At 43.1% G+C, this 21456-nt stretch overlaps 1 protein-coding gene across 2 annotated transcripts in view; it reads right to left on the reverse strand.

Moving 5' to 3' along the window:
* Positions 1 to 6625: 6625 nt before the first annotated feature.
* LOC311105349 (fibroblast growth factor 13) overlaps positions 6626 to 21456 on the reverse strand; it is a 175126-nt gene continuing 160295 nt past the window's right edge. For both annotated transcript variants that reach the window (XM_084147473.1, XM_084147474.1), the window contains 2 exons: positions 10972 to 11170; positions 6626 to 8610 (listed from right to left, as the gene is read on the reverse strand). In XM_084147473.1, the coding sequence (XP_084003599.1) occupies positions 8474 to 8610; positions 10972 to 11170 (336 nt within the window). In that variant the 3' untranslated portion in view covers positions 6626 to 8473. The remainder of the gene's footprint in view (positions 8611 to 10971; positions 11171 to 21456) is intronic.

The following is a 21456-nucleotide window of genomic DNA, read 5'->3' on the forward strand; positions in this document are numbered from 1 at the left end:
CTTGTTCATCTGAGGTTTCTATCGATATTTATTGGAAACTGTACTGCTCTAAATTCTCAGTACCTCAAATTCAGTGAAAAATGCAAAGGTGGTAAAACAACAGGAAGTGGGTACTGACCAGGACAGGGCAGGTACACTATACATGGGATGGGATTGGGCTGGAGGGTCCAGTTTGACTTGGAACAGGAAGGGTTGTCCGGGGCTGTCTTCATTTTTATTTCCGGTTGCTTGCCCTAATGAACACAATGTAGTGGAGTAGCCTGTGGGGCTCTGGGGCTTATTAGGGCTCTATACTTCCTGCACAGAGGAGAACATACCATACTATCCGGGAATAAAAATAATGTGGTCTTTTGGGCAATACTAAAATAATAAAAAAATAATGCAAATCTGACAGCCTCCGATCCAAGCCAAACTAAACCAACCTCAACCTGGTTGTGCTGTCCATATGGAAGCGTATTACCTGGAAGATTTTTAAAGCTAGTGCAAGCTGGTCTTTTGAGCAGGAATGGGAGAATGTGAGTATTTTTGTTTAAAGACAAGGAATTGGCCTAGAGGGGGTAACTTCATTAATGTAGCCAAGATCTGTCGTTTGTGGCTGTTATTTTACAGCAGAAGATGTCAGAAACCACAGCCTTGTTATAAACTTGTTAACCGTAAACCAGTTTAGTCGATCATAGAAACAAGTGCTCGCGATCAGTGCAGTTGCGTGAGTCCAACGCCACTGTGTATATCTTAACAAGTACAGGTCAAATCGAGTTTTCCATAGACGACCGTTTCGCTGCTGAATTCAAAGCTGAGCTGTTTCCCTTCTATTTTTTTCCCTTTGATTTCTTGAAACCATGAAGAACATCAAGAAAACATATAAAACACTGTACGGTTCTAGGTTTATACCTATAGGGTTCATAGTGATCGAAGTACTCCTACTGCAGGGCAGAAGCACCCTATCAAAAGGGTTGGCCATATCATATCTCAGTCTAGGTAACTTTATGCAGCTTCTAAAAATGTAACCGATGTATATGGATGAGAGAAAGTGTCTACAGGAAAGAAGGGGAAAAAAATGCCAGACTGTCTTTCTCAGGCATTATGCTGTTCTCATTAAACTCAACCCTTCACTCGTCACTCTTGAGTCTCCCGAGTGGCGCAGTGGTCTAAGGCTGTGCCACTAGAGATCCTGGTTTGAATCCAGGCTCTGTAGTAGCTGGCCGTGACCGGGAGACCCATGGGGCGGCGCACAATTGTCCAAGGTAGGGGAGGGAATGGCCGGCAGGGATGTAGCTCAGTTGGTAGAGCATGGCGTTTGCAACGCCAGGGTTGTGGGTTTGATTCCCACGGGGGGCCAGTATGAAAAATCTAAAAAATAACGTATGCACTTGCTAACTGTAAGTCGCTCTGGATAAGAGCGTCTGCTAAATGACTAAAATATAAATAAATATATATTACAGCGATTTATTTAGTGCACTGACTTCTTGATTGGCAGGTGGATTTCTTTCTCTGTAAAACACACAATTTGAGTCGATCCTGGGGGATTAAACTTTGTACTGCAAGGAAAACAGGAAGCAACATTTGTAATAATGTCTCGTAATGTTTATATCACCTCTTTGCTGAACTAATTGAGGAAAAAACTTTACAGCTCCATGAAATATTAAGCCCCATCAAAAATGGATAAGTAGGAAATGGAGTGAGATTACTGCATCTGCTGCATCACTGTGGTTAAACTAGTGCATCACACACTACTGTACATAACATGAGCTTACTGAAAACCCACATATGTTGCAGTATGAAATAATATTTGATGTAATTCTTATGTTTACTGCATATGTACGTCAGGGGAGGATGGTGGGAGGAGCTATAGGAGGATGGGCTCATTGTAATGGCTGGAATGGAATTAATGGAACGGATTCAAACGTGGTTGCCATATGTTTGATGCTTTTGATACCATCCCATTAATTCCATTCCAGCCATTACAATGACTCCTATAGCTTGTCCCACCAGTCTCCTCTGATATAGGTACTGTATATTGCAGTGAAAAAGTAATTATGATAATTGATGTTGAGATGTGAGTTAAGAAGAGGGAGAAGACGGTTGTTTTAGTGAGGAATGGAGCTGTTCTGACCTGTGCTGGGGAAGATAAGAGATGAGTTATATTTTTCACAGGTACACAGGCTTCACAGCTCTCCTCTCGCCTCTCTGATAGGTGACAGCTGGTTGCTGGAGATTCATTCTGATCATGATGTCTTTTAATTCCACAGTGTGTGCGCGTGCGTGCGTGCGTGACATGCCTGCAGGAATTACATCTGCTCTTTGCTCAGAGCCCAGTGAGGAGTGGCTAGCCTCATTAGCTTAGTCTGGCCCCTTGGCTGCAGACTGACTGGCTGACTGACTGACTGACTGACTGGCTGACTGACTGACTGGCTGACTGACTGACTGACTGGCTGACTGACTGACTGGCTGGCTGGCTGGCTGACTGGCCACCTCTCGTTCCTCACAACACGTTCCATGGCTGAACAAGACAACTCGTCCTCCTTAATGAATTGGACTGTCCTCTGCTAATGAATGGTGCATGGAGCGGAGAGAAAATTAAGGGAGTGGGAGGAGAAGTGGGGAGGTGTCGAGCCACATGAAGGATGAAGTAGCTCATATCAGGGGCTATATTACAGGACCCTATTACCGCTCCTGTCTCCACTGGCCACAGCACTAATGAGATAGACTCGGGAGTAGTGTGTGTGTGTGTGTGTGTGTGTGTGTGTGTGTGTGTGTGTGTGTGTGTGTGTGTGTAATTGGTGCATGTGCTTTACTGTAACTCACATGCCTGCAGATTAGAGTTCACTGGAATGATAGGTGGAGACTGGAGAGCCTTTCAGCTGTTGGAGATAGAGTCCTCTACTGTCCCCCCCCCCCCATAATGCCCCTATAATGCCACTGTTGTATGAGGCTTGAGGATATGCTGTATGTCTTATGAACACAAGTACCCAGAATTTCCTTGCTGATCCATGTAAATGTATTTGCATTGGTTGATGCATCCTCTGTGTTGAAGAGAAAAACCATCTATTTGGTCAGTTTTGATTTGTTTTGGTTTGTACATATTGATGCTAGCTGGACAACGGCGCAACTTGCTGCTGCATATAATATTCAATTTCTGAATATGGTGACAGACCAGTATGAAATTACACGTTGAACCCCGGCTTGTGTTTGTGTACGTCTAGATTAAAAGCCACTTGGTGTGACCATCATGTACTTTTGGCAAACAGCCCTAATGCACAAGATTGAATCGCTTTTCTCCTCCAGTGCACGTCATAGCAGTGAGATTGTAAGTGTGTGATGTAGTGCTCTCATAAAAGTGTGGCCATGATGTCTGACGAATGAGAGGTGATGAATAATTGGACCTGTTTCCAGTGAGCCAATGACAGGGGGACATAACAGTAGTAGAGGCTAGCTAGCCAAGCCAGCAGACACTTGTAAACACTCCTGCCAATGCTGATTAGTCCACTGCATGGCATGCTGACATCTTGGCAATCAAGTTGTCGCAATGCAATGAGGTGATATGATCACACATTTATTTGTATTTATCCTTTATTCACAAAGTTGATCCTATTGAGATTCAAATCTATTTTACGAGGGAAATCTGTCCTAAGACGGCAGGAATCAAACGTTAGGTGAATCCCTCGATTCAATTTGAGTGTTTCCTAGTAATCCTAGCTATGGTTTTATGTATTTTCCCCCTATAATTCTCAGTTGGTGCTCAGTTGGTGACTGTTACAGGCTTTGGTTTTTCCATTTGTATTTCGACGTTAGCGCGTTAGCTCGTGGGGCGCACCAATTGGTGTCACCTCGTTAGTCAGTATGTGTTACACCTGTACTAGCTTTGTCCATCTCGTTAGTCGGAAGGTGTTTCACCTGTGCTGGCCCAGTTGTCTTGAGAGATGTGGAGGGTTAACACCTTTAGTTGGCTCTCCCTATTTAAATTCTAGAAAATATTTATTTATCTGATCTTTCCTGTTATTGTTTGCTTCCTGTTTTTAAGTTTGATGTGGGGGTTTTCTTTTGTTTGCGTCTTAGTGGGCAAATTTAGTGGGTGTCTTTTAGGTCCCAGTTCTTGTTGCTAGTCAACTTTCAGTGGACACCCCCATGAGTGTCTTTCAGAACCCCTCCTAAAACCCCACGTGTTTCATTTTTGGTTGTGGTCAGTGACTCTTTTTTAGTTCCTCCTTCTGTTTGAGAGACAATTTTTGGTTTTCTTGCTGGGGAACGTAACAGGGACACCCAAACAGAGGCTATTGATAATCTACATGACCTCTTGTTTGAGGGAGGGAGAGGTCAAGGAGAGGTGGGCCTCATTAGTCATGTACTGTGTCTGTCATTGTCTCACGATTCAAGTCAACCTCCTGCTCTGTCTTCACCACAGACAAGGTTTGGTTTTCTCCTAGCAGAACTCGGCTAGGCGAAGTGAACGTCTGTGCCTCGCATACTCCCTTCACTTGAAAGAAAGTGCCAATATTACTGTTTGTCCCTCGAGACGCCGCAGCAACATATCCAGTATACACTTCCACAAAAGAACCCAAATTAATCTGAGATAAATCAAGAAATCTGTCATTCATTTTGACGTTTTTGCCAAGGAGGTCTTAGTCGTGCAATTTTACTTCTAACTAAGATGTTTGGTGCAGTATTTCGTGACCTTGGGACTATAAGGTTCTATCCGACATTTTGGTCAAAATGAGTTCTTCACGTAGAGTTGATCTTTAGGTGGTCCTTTTTTTGCCGAGATATGTTGTCCAATTTTTGAAAAAGTGAATTTACGCTGAAAAGTTTTAACATCTGAAAGTTCTATCTGCGCAAACACCTTTAACTTGGTGCTCTAAGGTTCTATCTGCAATCCAATCACACAATGCTTGGTTGTCAATCAAAAATAATTGTATTTAAGATTATATACTTATTGAGTCATGAAAAAGGAAGACATCACGAAACAGTTCTGAGATCTGGGACTTGAAAAATACTAATTATCTCAAAACTATACATTTTGCAGATAGAACCTTATTGTCCCAAATCCTTTATCATAGGTTTGGGTCCTCTTTTTCAATTACTTTTATTTTTTTACCACTTTTTCAGAAGAACGTAAGCTCTTTATGGTAAAATAAACATGAACATGGTGCCTTGTTTAAAGGGAAATTTCTACATTTTTCAAATTCATATTATTCATTTCCAGCACCACCCCAACATCAACATATGTGAAAATGACACGTTTCTATGTTTTGTACAAAAAAAGATGGAGGAAGATAAGTGTTTCCAATGACATCATCAACCAATTAGTAGGCAATGCCTACTCATAATTGGTTAAAGTCATGTGACGCACACCAATTATGTCATTGGAAACACTTTTCTTCCTCTATCTTTTTTAGTACAAAACATAGAAATGTGTCATTTTCACATATGTTGATGTGGTGCTGGAAATGATGAATATGAAGTTGACAAATTGTGAAATTGTCCTTTAATACCCTTAGGACAGGCATTGCTGTTTTTGTCTTGTTCTATAGCAATACGAAACCCTCCATGGAAGGGGTATTTTACAAAAATTACAAACTTACCACATTTTATTGATTAATAGCAAGTAGTATACTCAAAAATCTATCAGTTTACTCATCTAGAGTGAAGCTTTATCAATGTTGCTAGGAACTATCGCTTTAACAAATGTGTGAACATGAATTCATATATTTGAGGATGTGATTAGAAAGAAGGAACATTACACTACTGTTGTGAAGAAAAGTAAAACAGCATTTTTCTTTCTTTTTTCTAGCTACAGCACCCCTACTTCCTGCAGCTATGCATTATACTTGCTTGTTTTGTCACATAAAATAAGGCAAACGGTTAGAATTTTTGCAACCAGGAAATGGCAGAGCGATTTCTGCATAGTGCATCTTTAACCATTGGGGTCTAAAATGGTAAACTAACCTTGGATCAGTGTCTCTATCACATGGGCTATTCCAGGAAACATCATCAGCTCCAGACGTTAAGTGGAGATATTGATTCATTACATAGAATGGGCCCTGGGCTGTGGGCTGGTGAGGTGAGGGCTAAATAAGCCTGTCCTGGAGCCTTGACTCTGCAGGCGATTAAAGTCCAAACCTGGCTGTGTGTGTGTGTGTGTGTGTGTGTGTGTGTGTGTGTGTGTGTGTGTGTGTGTGTGTGTGTGTGTGTGTGTGTGTGTGTGTGTGGCTCCGGGTGATTAATTTGTGTCCACAGGCCAATAGCATAAGAGGATAGGAGGAGGATACAGCCTGGCTTTCTTCTGCTCAGCTCATAAACTCCTCAGGGCCAGCAGGGTTAGGGTACCGTACTCCAGCCCTGCCTAGCTACATATCAGCCATAGCTACCACATTACAATGCCTGGCTGCATCATTATCTACATTGAACTGTGCTGATTTTTCATCTTCTTATTCATTGGTATAGTATTACATTCAATGTACTGGTATGATACTTTGTACAATGGGGGATGTACTTCAATTTTACCAAATGTTTTGTGGGGGAGAAGTTATGCATTGGATCTGCTGTGAACAGAATGGAGAAAAGTGTGTGAAATATGCGCGAAAAGGAAAAAAGTCCAGAAAAGAAAAGAAAGGAGAAGAGACGTTTTAAAAGTATATCTTAATATAAACATTTTATTCAGTGCATTTTGTGCAGACACCAAATAATAAATAACTTGGAAGGTAGCAGGCTGAACTGGTTGTTTTTCAGTTTTATCCTGGTAGTTTGGAACACATGATCCAACATGGGGTTAATACACATAGCTTACATCATGCACTATAGCTCTGTAGTCCAGAATTCACCTGCTGTCTCCCATGCAACAGAGGTTCACCTAAAAAAACTAAGGAAACAAAAGGAAAAAAACAAGCTTCCCAGTAGCATGTTCCATATGAACAAGGTATGTAGCCGAAGGGAAACTTAGAGTACTTAGCCCACAAAAAGGGTTGTCTTTGTACACAACCATGTTTTTGTGCAAGAAAGGGATGAGTTTGATGTTTTTTGTTTGTTTGTTTTTTTACTTTTACAAATATGACATATCCTATAAAATGTTTAAGCCACCTAAAATTCCACAGTATTGTTTTCTTATTTTTAGAAAATTGTCACCACAATAAGTTACTCAAACACGAAACAAGTCCTGGGTTGGGGCCATCACCATATCCTTATATGGTGAACTGAATCAGCCAATAAGAGCCAACAAAAGGGGAGGGGGCAAGGCATGTCACAAGCACTGGATTGGAGAACAGACCATGGGGACTGAAGACGGAATACAATGTGACACAACAGAAACAGAAGGACATTGAACAGTCGATTCATACCTTAACTCAACCCTAGAGTTCACCAGTAATATGTAGTCTCTTTCCCTTCAGCAAAAACACTTTCTAGAACATTGACAAGCCTTCCTACTCCCATGGGCTAAAACATCCCCTGTTTTTTCCTCACCTTTTTCCATTTTCATTCCATTTTCCTGTCTTCCTCATTCTCTTTGTTCACATTTCTTTCTTTCTCTAATCAAAAATGTACAATTCGAAAAATAACTCAACACCTCCAGCTGCGCCTGTATACTGACTTGGCTTGACAGCTTAAATTGACACTCTTTCAGCTCTGTCTTTGGTGTGCTGGAACCCCTTTCACCGTGGAGATGGCTACAAAAACACAAATACTGAGGAGGGGGAGAGAACAAGAGGGAGAAAAAAATAAAAAGCTCTCCGCTAATTTCGAAAATTAGTAAAGCAAAGGTGCAGCTATGGCGTTGTCGCTCAAACAAAGTGCCACCCGCTTTTCCCTTAATTTTTTTGGATGCTAGGGAGTTCAAGTCTCTTCTGAGTGTGTGCAGGAGAGCTACTGTTATGTCTGGCTGTGGTGGCAGCTTCGCTAGGGCTGCACCCCCTCATGGGGAATGGCTTCGTATTCACAGAAGCATCATGGATGACACACAGAAACAGGGCACTTCTCTACCAGCTGCAGCCCAGCCCTTCACCGGTTGCCCTGACCGCCTGCCTGCCTCTCTACCTGCCTGCCTGCCGGGTAGGATATGACCGGGTAGGATATGACCGGGTAGGTGTCTATATGATCAGGACCTATAAGTAAAATAAGTCGTTATCTGCAGGAAGTAAAAAACCTTAAAAGATGAGCTAACTGGTACACAGTCGTTACCACCAGAGAGTGGCCAACAGAAAATTGTGTTCTCAAATGACGTTTCAAAATTGCCTAGCGTTTTGCAAACAAAGTTCATGGTGTAATTTGGTTGGCTGTTGACGGTGTGATGAAAGATAAATAAATAATGTTTGAATGGAACCTAATGAGTGTGGTGATTGGTTGGTGGTGGTGTTTAGTAGTCGTAATGTTGTCCTGAACCGCCGATGGTTTTGGAGAGAGAAGTCTGCTTGGAAGTCACACTCTTCTGGAGGTAAGGTGTCTTCTTCTAACGTCCGCCCCGGCCCGCCGTGCCACCACCCGGCTACGTGGATTCGTTCTGGCTCACCGTCTTGCCTCCGTTGAGCACGGCCGAGGCGCTCCGGGACTTGGTGGGCGTGCCGCTGCCAGAGCGCGAGAACTCTGTCAGGTCGTGGAGGGAGGGTTCCCTGTACATGGCCACTGTGGGACAGACAGACAGACGGGAGAATGGTCAGACACATTACTGCTAGTGTAGATGGAGCGGAGCTGAGCACTAGAATAGAATACAAAAGAATACACTAGAATAGAATTGTATTGTCCATCTGGAGATGCACGTTTTCCTCTTTCGTTGGACCAAGTTCTATTCTATTCTATTTTCTTATATTGCTCAACTCCCTCTGATCCTGTCACTGTAGCTCATAACAGAATGTACACCCCTGCCATATGCAAAAAAAAATCAGGACAAGGTATTTTTGGAGGGCAGAAAGTACTTATAGACACTGCCTTACATGAGTTATTCAGGAGCTTGTTAAAGTGAAAGCAGCGACGTCTGCATCTCTGAAACTTTTCAGAAGAAACACCAGTCACGTTAGAGGTTCTGATCTCTTTAGTCTTTAGAAGCCACTCCTAAAACGGCCAGGGTGTTTTGATGTGTGGTCCTCCTGGGCCTTGGACCCAAGCGGACCCAAGCGGCAAACCTAACTCTCCAAAGACATTGCCTTGCTTTTCTGGTGATAACAGCAGGCTACACACAAAGCATCACTGTGCAAACAAGTCAATCAATAGTGGACTTCAGTGGGAAGCTGTGTGGGATCGATACTGGGCTTATTATCCACGGCATTAAGCAACTATAATTCTGGAAGGATGACCTGGAGGTCAGGGTCCATCTCCATATACGCTTATCCTCTCCTCCAATCAACCCTCCATCTCTCTCTCTCTACTGGATCTCTCCCTGTTTGACCTAGCACCTTAACACACACGGATGGATAAAATTAAAGGACGTGGGCTGAGACTCGTGGACTGGAACCAGAGCGAAGAGGAGAGGGGGAGCGAGGAGCGGCTGGTGGAGACGGTTGCAATGCAGAGACGGCTCCTTAATTGGTCGGCTGGTATTGCTGCTGCCTCTGGATCTTTATGGGCTGCTGAAACAAATGCTTTTTTCTCTCTCGCTCCCCCTCTTCTCTCTCTCTGCATCCCCTATCTAAGCACTAGATCTGGCGTTTGGGTTCTGAGAGAAATTAATAAAAGGATTGTGCCTTTTTGGCATGATTTGTAGAAATGTTTAACATTTTCTGGAGATGAAAGTGAGCACCCCTATTTCCTTTATTATGATAACATTATTTTGCCATTTGTGGTTTCTCGACATGAGCAGAGACGTGGATTTTGAATGAGCTACTGGTCGATTGGTCGGTGGATGAGAGCAGACCAGCCAACCTGGGAGTGAAAGCGTCATCATCATCACAGCTGCCTGTTTGCTGTGCCTTTCTGCTCTTGTGAAAAAGGGGTTGAAAGGGACCCAGTGCATCCCTCTCCAATGCCCTCCTACCCTCATTAAGGGACTACAACTTCTTGTAATCTTTTAACCATTATTTTCAGAACATACATAAATGGGATAGCAATGTATTTGTGCCACTCTCTCTTTAGTCTGTAAATTGTAACCACGAAAGAAGCTTGGAACTGACAGATCCAAATGACAGAACGACTGAACGTCTGATCAGATTTTTTAAAATACATTGCTAGCCGCTTGGTGCTCATCTCTCGTTGGTTGAGTAATTTGCGTCGCTTTCTTTGAGGAGGTATTTTCATCTGAAAGCTCATCCTTTCATCTTGTGGAAGTGGAGTACAGACGCTTTCTCGCTCTTTTTTCTCGTTCAGGTAAGCCTGTGTCTTGATCTAGATGAAAGCGCTGTGGCCTTTTTAACATGAACAGATCCATCTATCCAGCACCCAATCATACCCCCTCTTTCCCTCTCCTCCCATGAGGCACCTGGCCTGGTTGGGTGGAGGTAGGTCGCTCCTTTTTGTCATGAAATTGGCGTTAAAAAGCTTAGCTGTCACTATTCAAAACAGGCAGAACGTTATAATTCTCGCAGCTTTTCACCATGGACACTGCCTCTGCCTTTTCCACTGTCTGGCTCCAGTGAAGTATGAATCGCTTTTGGGAAGTGCTCAATAGCCCTGTCCACACACCATCGTCTCCGAGCAGAAAACCCATCAGCAGGGGAGCTGAGAGCAGCCTTTCTCCAGGCCATAGGGAGAGACTACCCACATTGAGGGAAGGAAAGAGAGGGAGAACAGGTAAAGGGAACAGGGACATTTAATCAAAGAGAAGCCTTGTGTTTTTTTGGGGGAAAGTCTCCTGTTTATACAAATTACCGCTGCCAAAGCTCAGTGCTCCAGGCCATAGTGAATCACCAATAAACTTTCAATTGCAATGTAATGGCCTTGGGAGAATAATCATGAAACTTAAAAAAGTTTCCTAAGAAAAATGTCCCTTATTTTTCTCCATTGTCTCCAATATAGAGCTGAGCACCGTATAGGAAGAAAGATGGACAGACTCACCTTTCAAAGGCTTGGGGAGGAAGTGGCCTGCTGGCTTGTTCTTCTTCACATGGTTTCCCTTCATTATCTCCCCCTCTTTATTCAGACCGAGGTACCAGCCCCTACCAGACTGCTGCTGTCTGTAGATCATGGAGGAGTAGGTCACGTAGTAGTTCTCAAACACTGACTCTTTGAACTTACACTCCGGGGTGAAGTGTTCCTGAGGAGAGAGCGAGAAAGAGAGAGGAGAAGACAGGATGAGCCTTGGCTGAAGGAGGAGGGCGGACACTGATGAGGGAGGTTTTAAGAGTCCTTCTCATCTCTTGCTTTTTAGCAAATGAGAGGCACTGAGATATGAAGTATAATTTCTTAAGAACAGGAGGGGAAGGCACGACTCAAACACAAACACTTGCTCAGCGTACACACACTTACACACACTCAAGGGTTGAACGATCCTTATAAAGCATCTGATTCAAGACATACACCTCTCAATGCTTACCAAATTACCACAGTATTTTCAAAAGCTATTATAATCATCATTGTAAATAATTAATAGCTTTAAGCCATAGATACAAAGTACCATTTATTAAACATAAGATTAAATATTAATTATAATTTTACTATGCAGTTTTAATAATATATGGGCCAATTAATAATTACATTTGTTGGAGGATGTTCCCTCTGCAGAGACTTTGTAATAGAAGATATGATTACCATTTATTAGTCAATCTTTCACCAGACTATTGCCCTCTCCTAGCAGCGGGCATCAACAGGTTCAGATGGTCTGTGTGTGTGTGTGTTTTACAGAGGTTATGTAATGTCCAGGCGGAGGCACCCCTGTCTCTCATCCACTAATGAATTGGCTGTTCTAAGGTGCACAGAACAAAATCTACATGGGGCTCCTGGGACCCTTTTGTCCTGTAGTCTCTCTCTCTCTCTCCTCTAGTCTACACTCTGCCATCTCATGCTCTCTTTTTCTCTCGCCTCTCCATATTTTGTTGTCTCTGATTTAGTCATTACCTCCACCACCTATGTCATAAAACACGAAGCTGTTGTTCTTTCATGCAATTCTCCCCAGGACACTCTGATGTGGCATTGTCTGCAGGTGTGTGTGTGTGTGTTTGCATTTGTGCGTGCCAGCGTGTGTGTGTATACATGCATGCGTGTGTGTGTGTGTATATATGCATGTGTGTATGTGTATATATGTGTGTGTGTATGTGTGTGTGTGTGTGTGTGTGTGTGTGTATATATGCATGTGTGTATGTGTATATATGTGTGTGTGTATGTGTGTGTGTGTGTGTGTGTGTATGTATATATGCATGTGTGTATGTGTATATATGTGTGTGTGTATGTGTGTGTGTGTGTGTGTGTGTGTGTGTGTGTGTATATATGCATGTGTGTGTGTGTCCTCACAAACACGTGTGCCTGTGTGTATTGCACCCCATTTTGCGATGTCGTCTCTATTGTAGTTTTCTATAATATAGGGAGATGGAGTTATCTGTTGAGACGACAGCTGCTATACTACTGTACTAAAGCACTGTTCTTCCTGCTCTCTCTGTTGTCTCCTAATTAGCTTCCAACTGCTTTCTGCCTGGGAACCATCTATGCATTCAGTCTACAGAGGAAGAAACCCCAATAAGCTAAACCAGGGGTATTCAAATCTGAGCCTTGGTTGGAGGTTATGCTGGTTTCTCACTCTTCTTGTTTAATCAGGAACTAATTTAGACCTGGGACAACTGTCACAGGTGTGATAATGAGCCAACATTGCTTATCATGCGCGCTTCTGCCTAATTGAATGATTGATCCTGTAATTTAATTGGCTGACTGTTTCTTTAAATATGATCTCGTTGTTGTTTGAGGGGGAAGGTGCAGGTAAGAGGGACGTTTCCATGAGGCTGGTTGTTAGTGGTTGACTGACTGACTAAGTTGAGAGAATACATTTGATTTGAAGTTGAATGAATGTTTAGGTAGTGCTTCCCTTGACCCTGCACCAGAACCTGTTATGTGTGTATATTTAATGTTGGTCTCTCCTGTGTGATCCTTCTCCCTTGACTAGGCTTAACACAGAAGTCTGAGGTTTTGATTAATGCTGGAGAAGGAGAAAATAAAACGTGTAACCTGTTGACTTCTTTATTTTGCCACTTTAAGAACCTGTATGTTGAGCAGAGCTCCCATGATCTTGTTTAATTCAACCTGGGGTGGCATAGGATCAGCTACCCTTAGGGCTCTATTCAATCCGCATCATGGAAGTTCAGCATTACAGCGTGATGATTGAAATGTAAAGGCAATGTTCCTGCTTTAGCGGAGACTGCATTCATGGTAAACCCTGCATGTTATCTCAATGGGAAGTAACCTTTGCTATTCTATCGCAGAATCTAATCTTCACAGATTGAATAGAGCCCCTAATTTCTCTACCGCCTCGCACAACAGGCATGTGGACTCTGGTCAATCAATGACATTGATCAATCAAGTAATCACCAGGGAGAAAGGAAAACCTGAAAAAAAGATGTTACTACCCTGGGTTAAACTATAATGGCAGTCCTATGGCAACTTGGCAAGCGCTTTAGAAAGGAGAAAATTGGCATGTTTTTCAAATTGGGACAAGCTCGTATTGCTCAGAGTTGTATCACAGTGGATGTCAGTCACAAGATGGATGACGGGTCCTGGCAGGACCACAGATCTGTTGTGTGATCATGACAAACTATGCGTCACTGTCAGTCACCCAGTCATCAATAATACCATCAGGCTTTCCCAACACAATATTACTCTCCGGAGAGTTCCCATTCAACATAATTCATCCTCAAAAAGAGACGAGGGAGTGCAACACATAGATTGAATGCACATTTGCGTGTTTGTGTAGTCATACATTCACTCCCACTCTGGGCTAGAGTCTCTACACATGTCCACTCCACTTACTGTTTAAGAAGCCCTAGTGATCAAAATCAGTTGTTTTTGAAGAAGAAATTCATTAAATGAATCATCCAGGAGAGTATTGATTCATAAGAAGGTCAGTGTATAAGGCTCTACTCTGAACCAATGGCCCCAATGCAGTGCGAGTGGCCCCTACAGTCCCTAATCTCCCATCCAGAATCAAACCACCCAGACATAGTGAGTCCGTCCCAGGCACAAAGAATCAGCCCTGCTACCTGGAGGGGGTGGGGTTGGGTTCACATATAGTCCTGTTTAAAATAACCGATCTCAGTCCTCTTTAAAGTGAACCGTGGTAACAAAAAAAAAAAAAGGAGAAGCAAAATAACTAAGTTCTCTTTGTCTTCACCTTGCCTTTGAATGAGGACTCAACTCTTTTGCCAGTTCACTTCACCTATTTTGTGGTCTGAGTCCTCTTTGCATTCACATTGCTATGTTTAGAAAAGAACCAAGATCTTTTTCCAACATTCAGCATTGAGCTAGCATTGATTTCCTGGTTAGTGCTATCCGAAATCCTTGGGACATCCCTACCCTAAATCCTAACCATAACCTTAACCCCTACCCTTACCCTAACCTAAACTTAACCATTTTAAATGTCAACTTCAATGGGGTAATGTCAGAGTTGGGACATCACAAGGATCCCAGATAGCAAGGACCTTGATTTTGTACCCTATGTTGTGACTCTCACCAAATATGTTGTCTACTCACACTATTCAAAATCCACAATCAAATAAACAGCTTATGAAGCTCTCTTAGCCTATACATCAACATATTACAAACAAATAATCTGAACATCGTGTCAGTACAAAACTCCACACATATTTTGGAATTTCTGTGCATCCTTGACAATCTCTAATCAATATCCAAAAACAGCACACGTTTTTTCCGCGAACCTGCACATCATCATCTTCTCTGTCCAATGTGAAGGGGTTATGGCAGGGGAAACGGTGTTGCAGTAGTCTACTGTGTGGTGCAGGAATAATGACAAGTGAACCTGGGGAGCTTTGTGTTCACATTGCCCTAAAAAAGGGAACCGGACCAGGGAATTCAAGCGAACCGAACTCAGACCACCTCTTAAGATGGTCTCAGTTCGGTTCGCTTCGGGGGATCTTTTGAGGGGTCTAAGTTCCTTTGGAGTGTTCACACTCCACAAAAAATTAAGGGAACCGCATTGAGTTCACAAAAATTGTCTGAAAGGGACCAAGTGTGAAAACACCCTCAGTGTAGATAGGCATTCTCATCTAATCTCTCATCCTCCCTGGTCCCTGACGCTCCCAGAGACAGCCCGGGCCCAGACCGTGGTGACAGGACACTGCTGTTGTCAGACGGTGCCAGTGACATGGCACCTCCACAGGGACTTCCTGTCAGCTCAAACCGGCACACTGCTAAGCCACCATGACACCGGAGGGGAACACTAGAAGGGCTAAGGGCCCTATTCAGACTTAGGAAATGTACGCCTTTCCTACGTACTGCTCAGTAGTTGGTATTCAGACTCAGTGGCGTGTATTCATGGATGCCAAGGGAAGCCAGGCTTCCCAAAACATTTACAAAAAATAAAATACAATAATACATATAAAATAACTTATCTTTCATCTCTGTTAAATTATTTTCCTTCAATTCGCAAGAGGCTGAATGTATCTCACCGGAGAAAGCATCTGAGCGAGCAAAACAATGCCCCTCTGTCTCTGTATGTGTAGGCCATCTATCTGATGCTGTCTGGTCAAAAAGAGTATGACATTGTTACAGCCCGTAGCATTGAATGCAAGGGAAGCCAGCGAGCATTTGGTATAAAATAATAGCCAATCAGCTACAGATGTTCTCGTGGTGTTTCAGTACAGTTATCTAAAGCCATCCCTTTAAATTTGGTGTACCTTTTCATTTGAATTTGAATTTTCTCGACACTCAATAAAAGAACGGTTCAGAATATTAGGGATCAATTAAAGAAAGCCATGTTAATATACGCATATTCGTCAAATTTTCAGCACCAATTTGGTAGATTAAAAAATTATCTGATCTTGTATATTATTTAGGGTTATCGAAGTATTCATGAATAAAAAAAAAACTTGAAATATTGGAAGGTGAGAATAGTTTACAATAGGGGTTGAACAATAGTCCTATAAATCTACCCCAATAATCCTCACTAATCATGGAACTGTGATGACAACGGACCAGTTGTGAACTGTGCACCAGGCTCCAGGTTTAAACTGCTACTGTACATATGGTCTGCGTTCCATAATGATTCAAATACGCTACATGTCCCAAACTATTGCACAACTTGTAATACGTTAGCCTAATATGATCCACTATTGCTAGCGATCCTCAGGAACAACCACACGAACGTGACTGAGGTAAGAAAGTTAAACTAACGATGTAATGGAATGATGCAAAATGTAAGGAAACTAACACTAAAGTGACAGTTCTAAATGTATGTGGGTATTACTGACGGTGGCCACTGATAGTGGCTAATATTTAACATGATAGAAATGGTAAAACAATTAAATACAGTGAAATGTCTGGGCATATAATTAAAACATTCTAGAAATCATAAATCAACTCGGTAGCTTTGGCGCTATCCTGTCATTTGCGCATGTCTACAGAAGCCTATAGCTTGAGTCTCCAAATTACATCCCTGCAGGTTATAAGGCCAGCATTTCCTAAACTTCACAGTGGAAAAGGTGATATGTTGATATGCTTCAGTTTACTGTCATATTACTGGTTTCACATTTGTCTCCAGTGATCATAAGGTAAAATATATCTAAAACAATTGTCATTTATATTTACAATCCCCTTATCCAAACGGCTTACTCAATTACCTAGGTTTGGCACTATACTGTCATTTGCAACTCAATATTAGGAAGGTGTTCCTAAGGTTTGGTACATTCGGTGTATGTCGATAACTAGTCCTAAAATTTCAGAAGGATCTTTTTTTATTTTATATTTTTTAATCATGACGTTTTTGACCCCTTGGCGTCAAAATGGCCCCCTTGCTGGTGCTTTTATGGTTAAAGTGTCCTAATTCTATATGTTGAGAGAATGCAGGCTGCTAAATCTCTATTGTCGTTAACCTGGTCATCAAAAGTCTGCTCTAACAAGATCCCAAGGAAATCAATCCGTTAGGGGAGATACCATGTCTGCTGCAGTCAGTTCTGCCTTTGATTACACACTGAGCCCTAGAGAGACACAGACAGTGCAAACACCTTGGGATCAGTCTGTCATCAAAGGCAGAACTGACTGCAGCAGACATGGTCTCTGCAGTCCGAACTAAATGACAGGTGAAGAAGTCTTTGGCTGTTCTGACTTCTGAGATGCAGGGTGCATAGTGTAACTGAGATTCTTTCCCTCTGCAAGTCCTCAACCATCCTCCCAGAAAATTCTCTTCACAGTTTAAAAAGATTAACCAGAGATTGAGTTTTCCACTTATGTAACTGTTCCTCTAGCGCGTGACCATGGCTAACGCTTCGGTTTGAAGGTCAGATAAAACCAATTAAACCCTTGTACTCAAATGCAAATCTGCTTTCGGAGAGAGGGATCGGATTAAACTTGTTTGAGTTCTATCTGGTGAAAGGTAATTCATTATAATTACATTAACAACATCAACAAAAACAGTGCAGGGGAGGCTGCAAATGAGGAGGATGCTGAAATTGACTGTTATTTTCCCCAAATACTAAACTGGTTTGAATGTTTAAATGCAACAAATTTAAAACCTGGGACAACAACATCCTGAAAACAAGTGTCAGCAGCCTATAGAGCCATTAATGGTGATCTTTCTCCTAATGCTGCATGCTTTATTTCCCTGTGCTTTGGCCATGCATCAACCTGCCTCTCTCTGGCCACCATGCCCAGGCATACGTCTAGCTGGAGGCAGAGAGCAGTTAGTTAAAAGGTAGTAAGTTAACACAATACATCTGCTTTTGCTCTCTATTTTTCTGTATTTTTCCCTCTCTCCCTCATTGCTCTTCAACCCTTTCTCTCCCCATTACCCATTACTTACTTCCCCAATCTCTCTTCCCGCTCTCCTGCCCTTGCTCCCACGTCTCCCTCTCTCTGTGATCACCATGGCGAGCAAACAAGCGTATCTAGCATGGAGAGGTGAGGCAGTATTAATCACTGTGCCGTGCTCTAACAGCTTGATGGGAAAACGATGGGCTGCTCAGCTTTTGAGCCAGGAGTCCTGTTCTACCTCCATTAATTAGCTTATGTGGATTTGGCTCGCTGCAGTTGCCCTGGAGTGGAGTGAAAGTCTATGGATGACAGGCGCATACAGATAGACACAGACACATTGAGAGCCAAGATGGAAGGGATTGCCACCTTGCCTTATTGAACTAGATTGGATCTATGGAGGACAGAGACATTCAGATAGACACAGACACTTTTAGAGCCAAGATGGAAGGGATTGCCAGCAACCCCTGCTCTATTCTAAGGAAGAAAGAAGAAACTGACACAAGGAGGAGCCAAGATGGAGGGAAACCCTAGTCCTATTCTATTGGAGTCTCTATGATTTACAGAGGCAGCCAGATCAACTTGACTAGGCTCCAGCGGCTGCATGAGTTTCTTCCTCAGTCAATAGTAATGGCTAGTGTTCAGTGAAACCCACGGTGCAGTGAAAAAAGGCCCACACCACTTTAATCACCAATGTCCAGAGCTAGACGGAGCGAAACACATCTCTGCAAATTGGAGCGAGGGAACATTATTTTAGAGAGAGAAAAAACAAGAGAGGAGAGAAAAAGCTATCTGCATGGAAATGATCTGCCCTCCTCTTCTCCTCCTCCTCTCCTCCCCAAGCCTTGCTGTCGATGACTGGTGGTTTGGGTAAATGGACTTTAAATGATCCCATTAGAATACATGGCTTTCCTTGGAGCACGGGACAATGCAGAGAGGGACAGCAGTGAGCTGATGAGTCCCCTGTCGAAATGCTGCACAGCTGGAAGGCTTCACACACATCAAGGGGCTGAGTGCAGAGAGATATGCTTCTAGGACAGGCAGCTATTATTACAGTGTCCTGGACTGTGCCGACAGTAACAACATCATTCTGTAACGGCCTACAGTATTAAAGCCATATCACATGGAAAATCAATAAGGCTAAATGTGACCAATGAGATTAAAGATAAAAGAGAGTCATTTGTTTTGTAGTGTGTTGTGCTGCCATGGGTGGAAATCTTAGATACATGTCAAAGCTCTGATTAAAAGGGAGTGTGAGATAGAGAAACACACACACACATCCTTACTGTGTACCCCTCTCACCCCCACCTCCTCCTTTCACCGTACCTATGGGGGGCTTGTGTACTGCAGTCAGTGAGTCACATTGCTGGGAGCTTTATGATGCATATCTTATTTGGTTTTATTGTGACTGCAACATGGGGAAACCCCACAGTCTCACCCCGCTCCTCTCCTCCCTGTCCCCATCCCCATCCCTGCCTCACTGTACCTCCTCTCCCCCATAGGGTATCCCCTGCCTCGGCGGTGACTGAGTGTGTGTGTCTAAACGTGTTAGACAGAGAGTGAAAAAGGGAGGTGTGTAAGGGAGTACGTATGGGTGTAGTAAGAGACGGTTGTTGTAATGGTGGATTATTGTGAGAGTGTGTGTGTTTGTGTGAGAGATAAATGGGTAGCTCACCCCCTCACTCTAGAAGTGTGTGTACTCCTATCTTTCCCCATATATCTCTCCACCTCATCATTTTTTCAGGCACACTCTCGGCCTCCTTTAATCGTATCTATCACTCTCTCTCCCCTGCACTCTCTCCGTTCCTCCATCCCTCCATTTTAAAGGGGGCTGACATATCCCATTCCTTTAAGAGGTGTCCTTTATGCTCACTGATTCACTATATATCTCTCCATGTACAATATTTCATAGTGTCTTTCACCATTAACCCTGCCTCTGCTTACATTCACACTTTGGCATTTTAGTCATTTAGCAGACGCTGTTATCCAGAGCAATTAGGGTTAAGTGCCTTACTCAAGGGCGCATTGAAAGACTTTTCACCTAGTTGGCTCGGGGATTCGAACCAGCGACCTTTCGGTTACTGGCACAACGCTCTTAACCGCTAGGCTACTTGCCGCACACACATTAACACACATACTCCTCTCTATCAGGCATCACAGGCAGTTCTTTAGAACCTGGAGGGAGGGGGTCAGATTTACAGCAGTGGAGGGATATCCCAGTACAGGTTAGCAATAGCGCCTTAGCGCTTTATGACCCAATAGCTTCAGCAAGGGGGGAGACATTTACAGGCTGACGCAAGCACTGAGTGTGACATACTGCAAGAGGTTTCCCCATCTGTAATATCAACACACACACACACACACACACACACACACACACACACACACACACACACACAGGCATAAAACATGAGCACTACAATACAATACTATAGCCCTATGAATTTTATAGAGGGTAATGCATATTCAATTCCTTGCTGTAGCCGTGCCAAGAAAGAAAACACAATCAATTACCATTTACTCTGAAATTGCGATCAAATGAATGCACAGTAGTAATTAAAACCCAATAATGTTCCCCCGAGGCGAGGCAGTGGAAGGAGAAATAAAGGCATAATGGATCTGATCTTCCCTGTAAGAATATTGGCGCCATTCTTCACGCCCGAGCACAAATCGATGCTGCCAGTCCTGTGTCTGAGCCCAGTGCCCATATCCTACTAACTGAAATGACACCAATAGAATCAAGGCTGAGCCTTGTGCTGGTGTCTTTACAGCAGTGTCAAAGCCTGGGAGACTCACAAAGATAATGGCGCCGCCGCTGCTCACTATCCACTCTCCCAAACAAATCTGTCTAAATGCCTTCCCTTTTCAATGGCCTCAGTAATTTAGTCTTTAGTCACTGAGTGGCAGTGGAATAAGAAGCACTTTTCTCTCTATCCCCAGATAAAAAGAACATTTACATTTTGTTAATTTGTTCGGAATAGATTTGGAGGCTCTAAGCTGGTGGAAAACACACACTCATGCAGGCACAAAACACACTGTGGCTGGTTAATGACCCACAAGAGGATCCCTGTGTCACGCCCTGACTCAGGGGACGCTTATATGTTGAGTCAGGGTGTGTATATTCCTTGTTGTGCTTTGTCTATGTTTAGGATCTAGTATGTCTAGTTCTATGTTGGCCGGTGTGGTTCCCAATCAGAGGCAGCTGTCGCTCGTTGTCTCTGATTGGGGCCCATACTTAAGCAGCCTATTGGCACTGTCTAGTTGTGGGATCTTGTTCCTTGTAAGGTATGTTGTGTGTGCTACCTTGGGCACTCGTTTCGTTTATTGTTTTGTCGAGTGTTTATTGGTTTAATAAACATGTACGTATATCACGCTGCGCCTTGGTCTGTCCCGTCATTAAACGAACGTGACACCCTGCGATAGGGACGGCTATTTTGAAGAGTTATTGTGCTTATGGGGGGGAAAACGGGTGCATATCTCATGACCTCTTACCACCATGCAAACACACACATACTCAAACATACACACACAGGCATGGATACCCACAGGGAGAGAAGAAGAAGAAGAAGAAGAAGAAGAAGAAGAAGAAGAAGAAGAAGAAGAAGAAGAAGAAGAAGAAGAACATTTAAACCAGTAGAA

The sequence above is a fragment of the Coregonus lavaretus genome (assembly GCF_964263955.1).
Source record: "Coregonus lavaretus genome assembly, chromosome: 29".
In the NCBI taxonomy this organism is placed as follows: Eukaryota; Metazoa; Chordata; class Actinopteri; order Salmoniformes; family Salmonidae; genus Coregonus; species Coregonus lavaretus.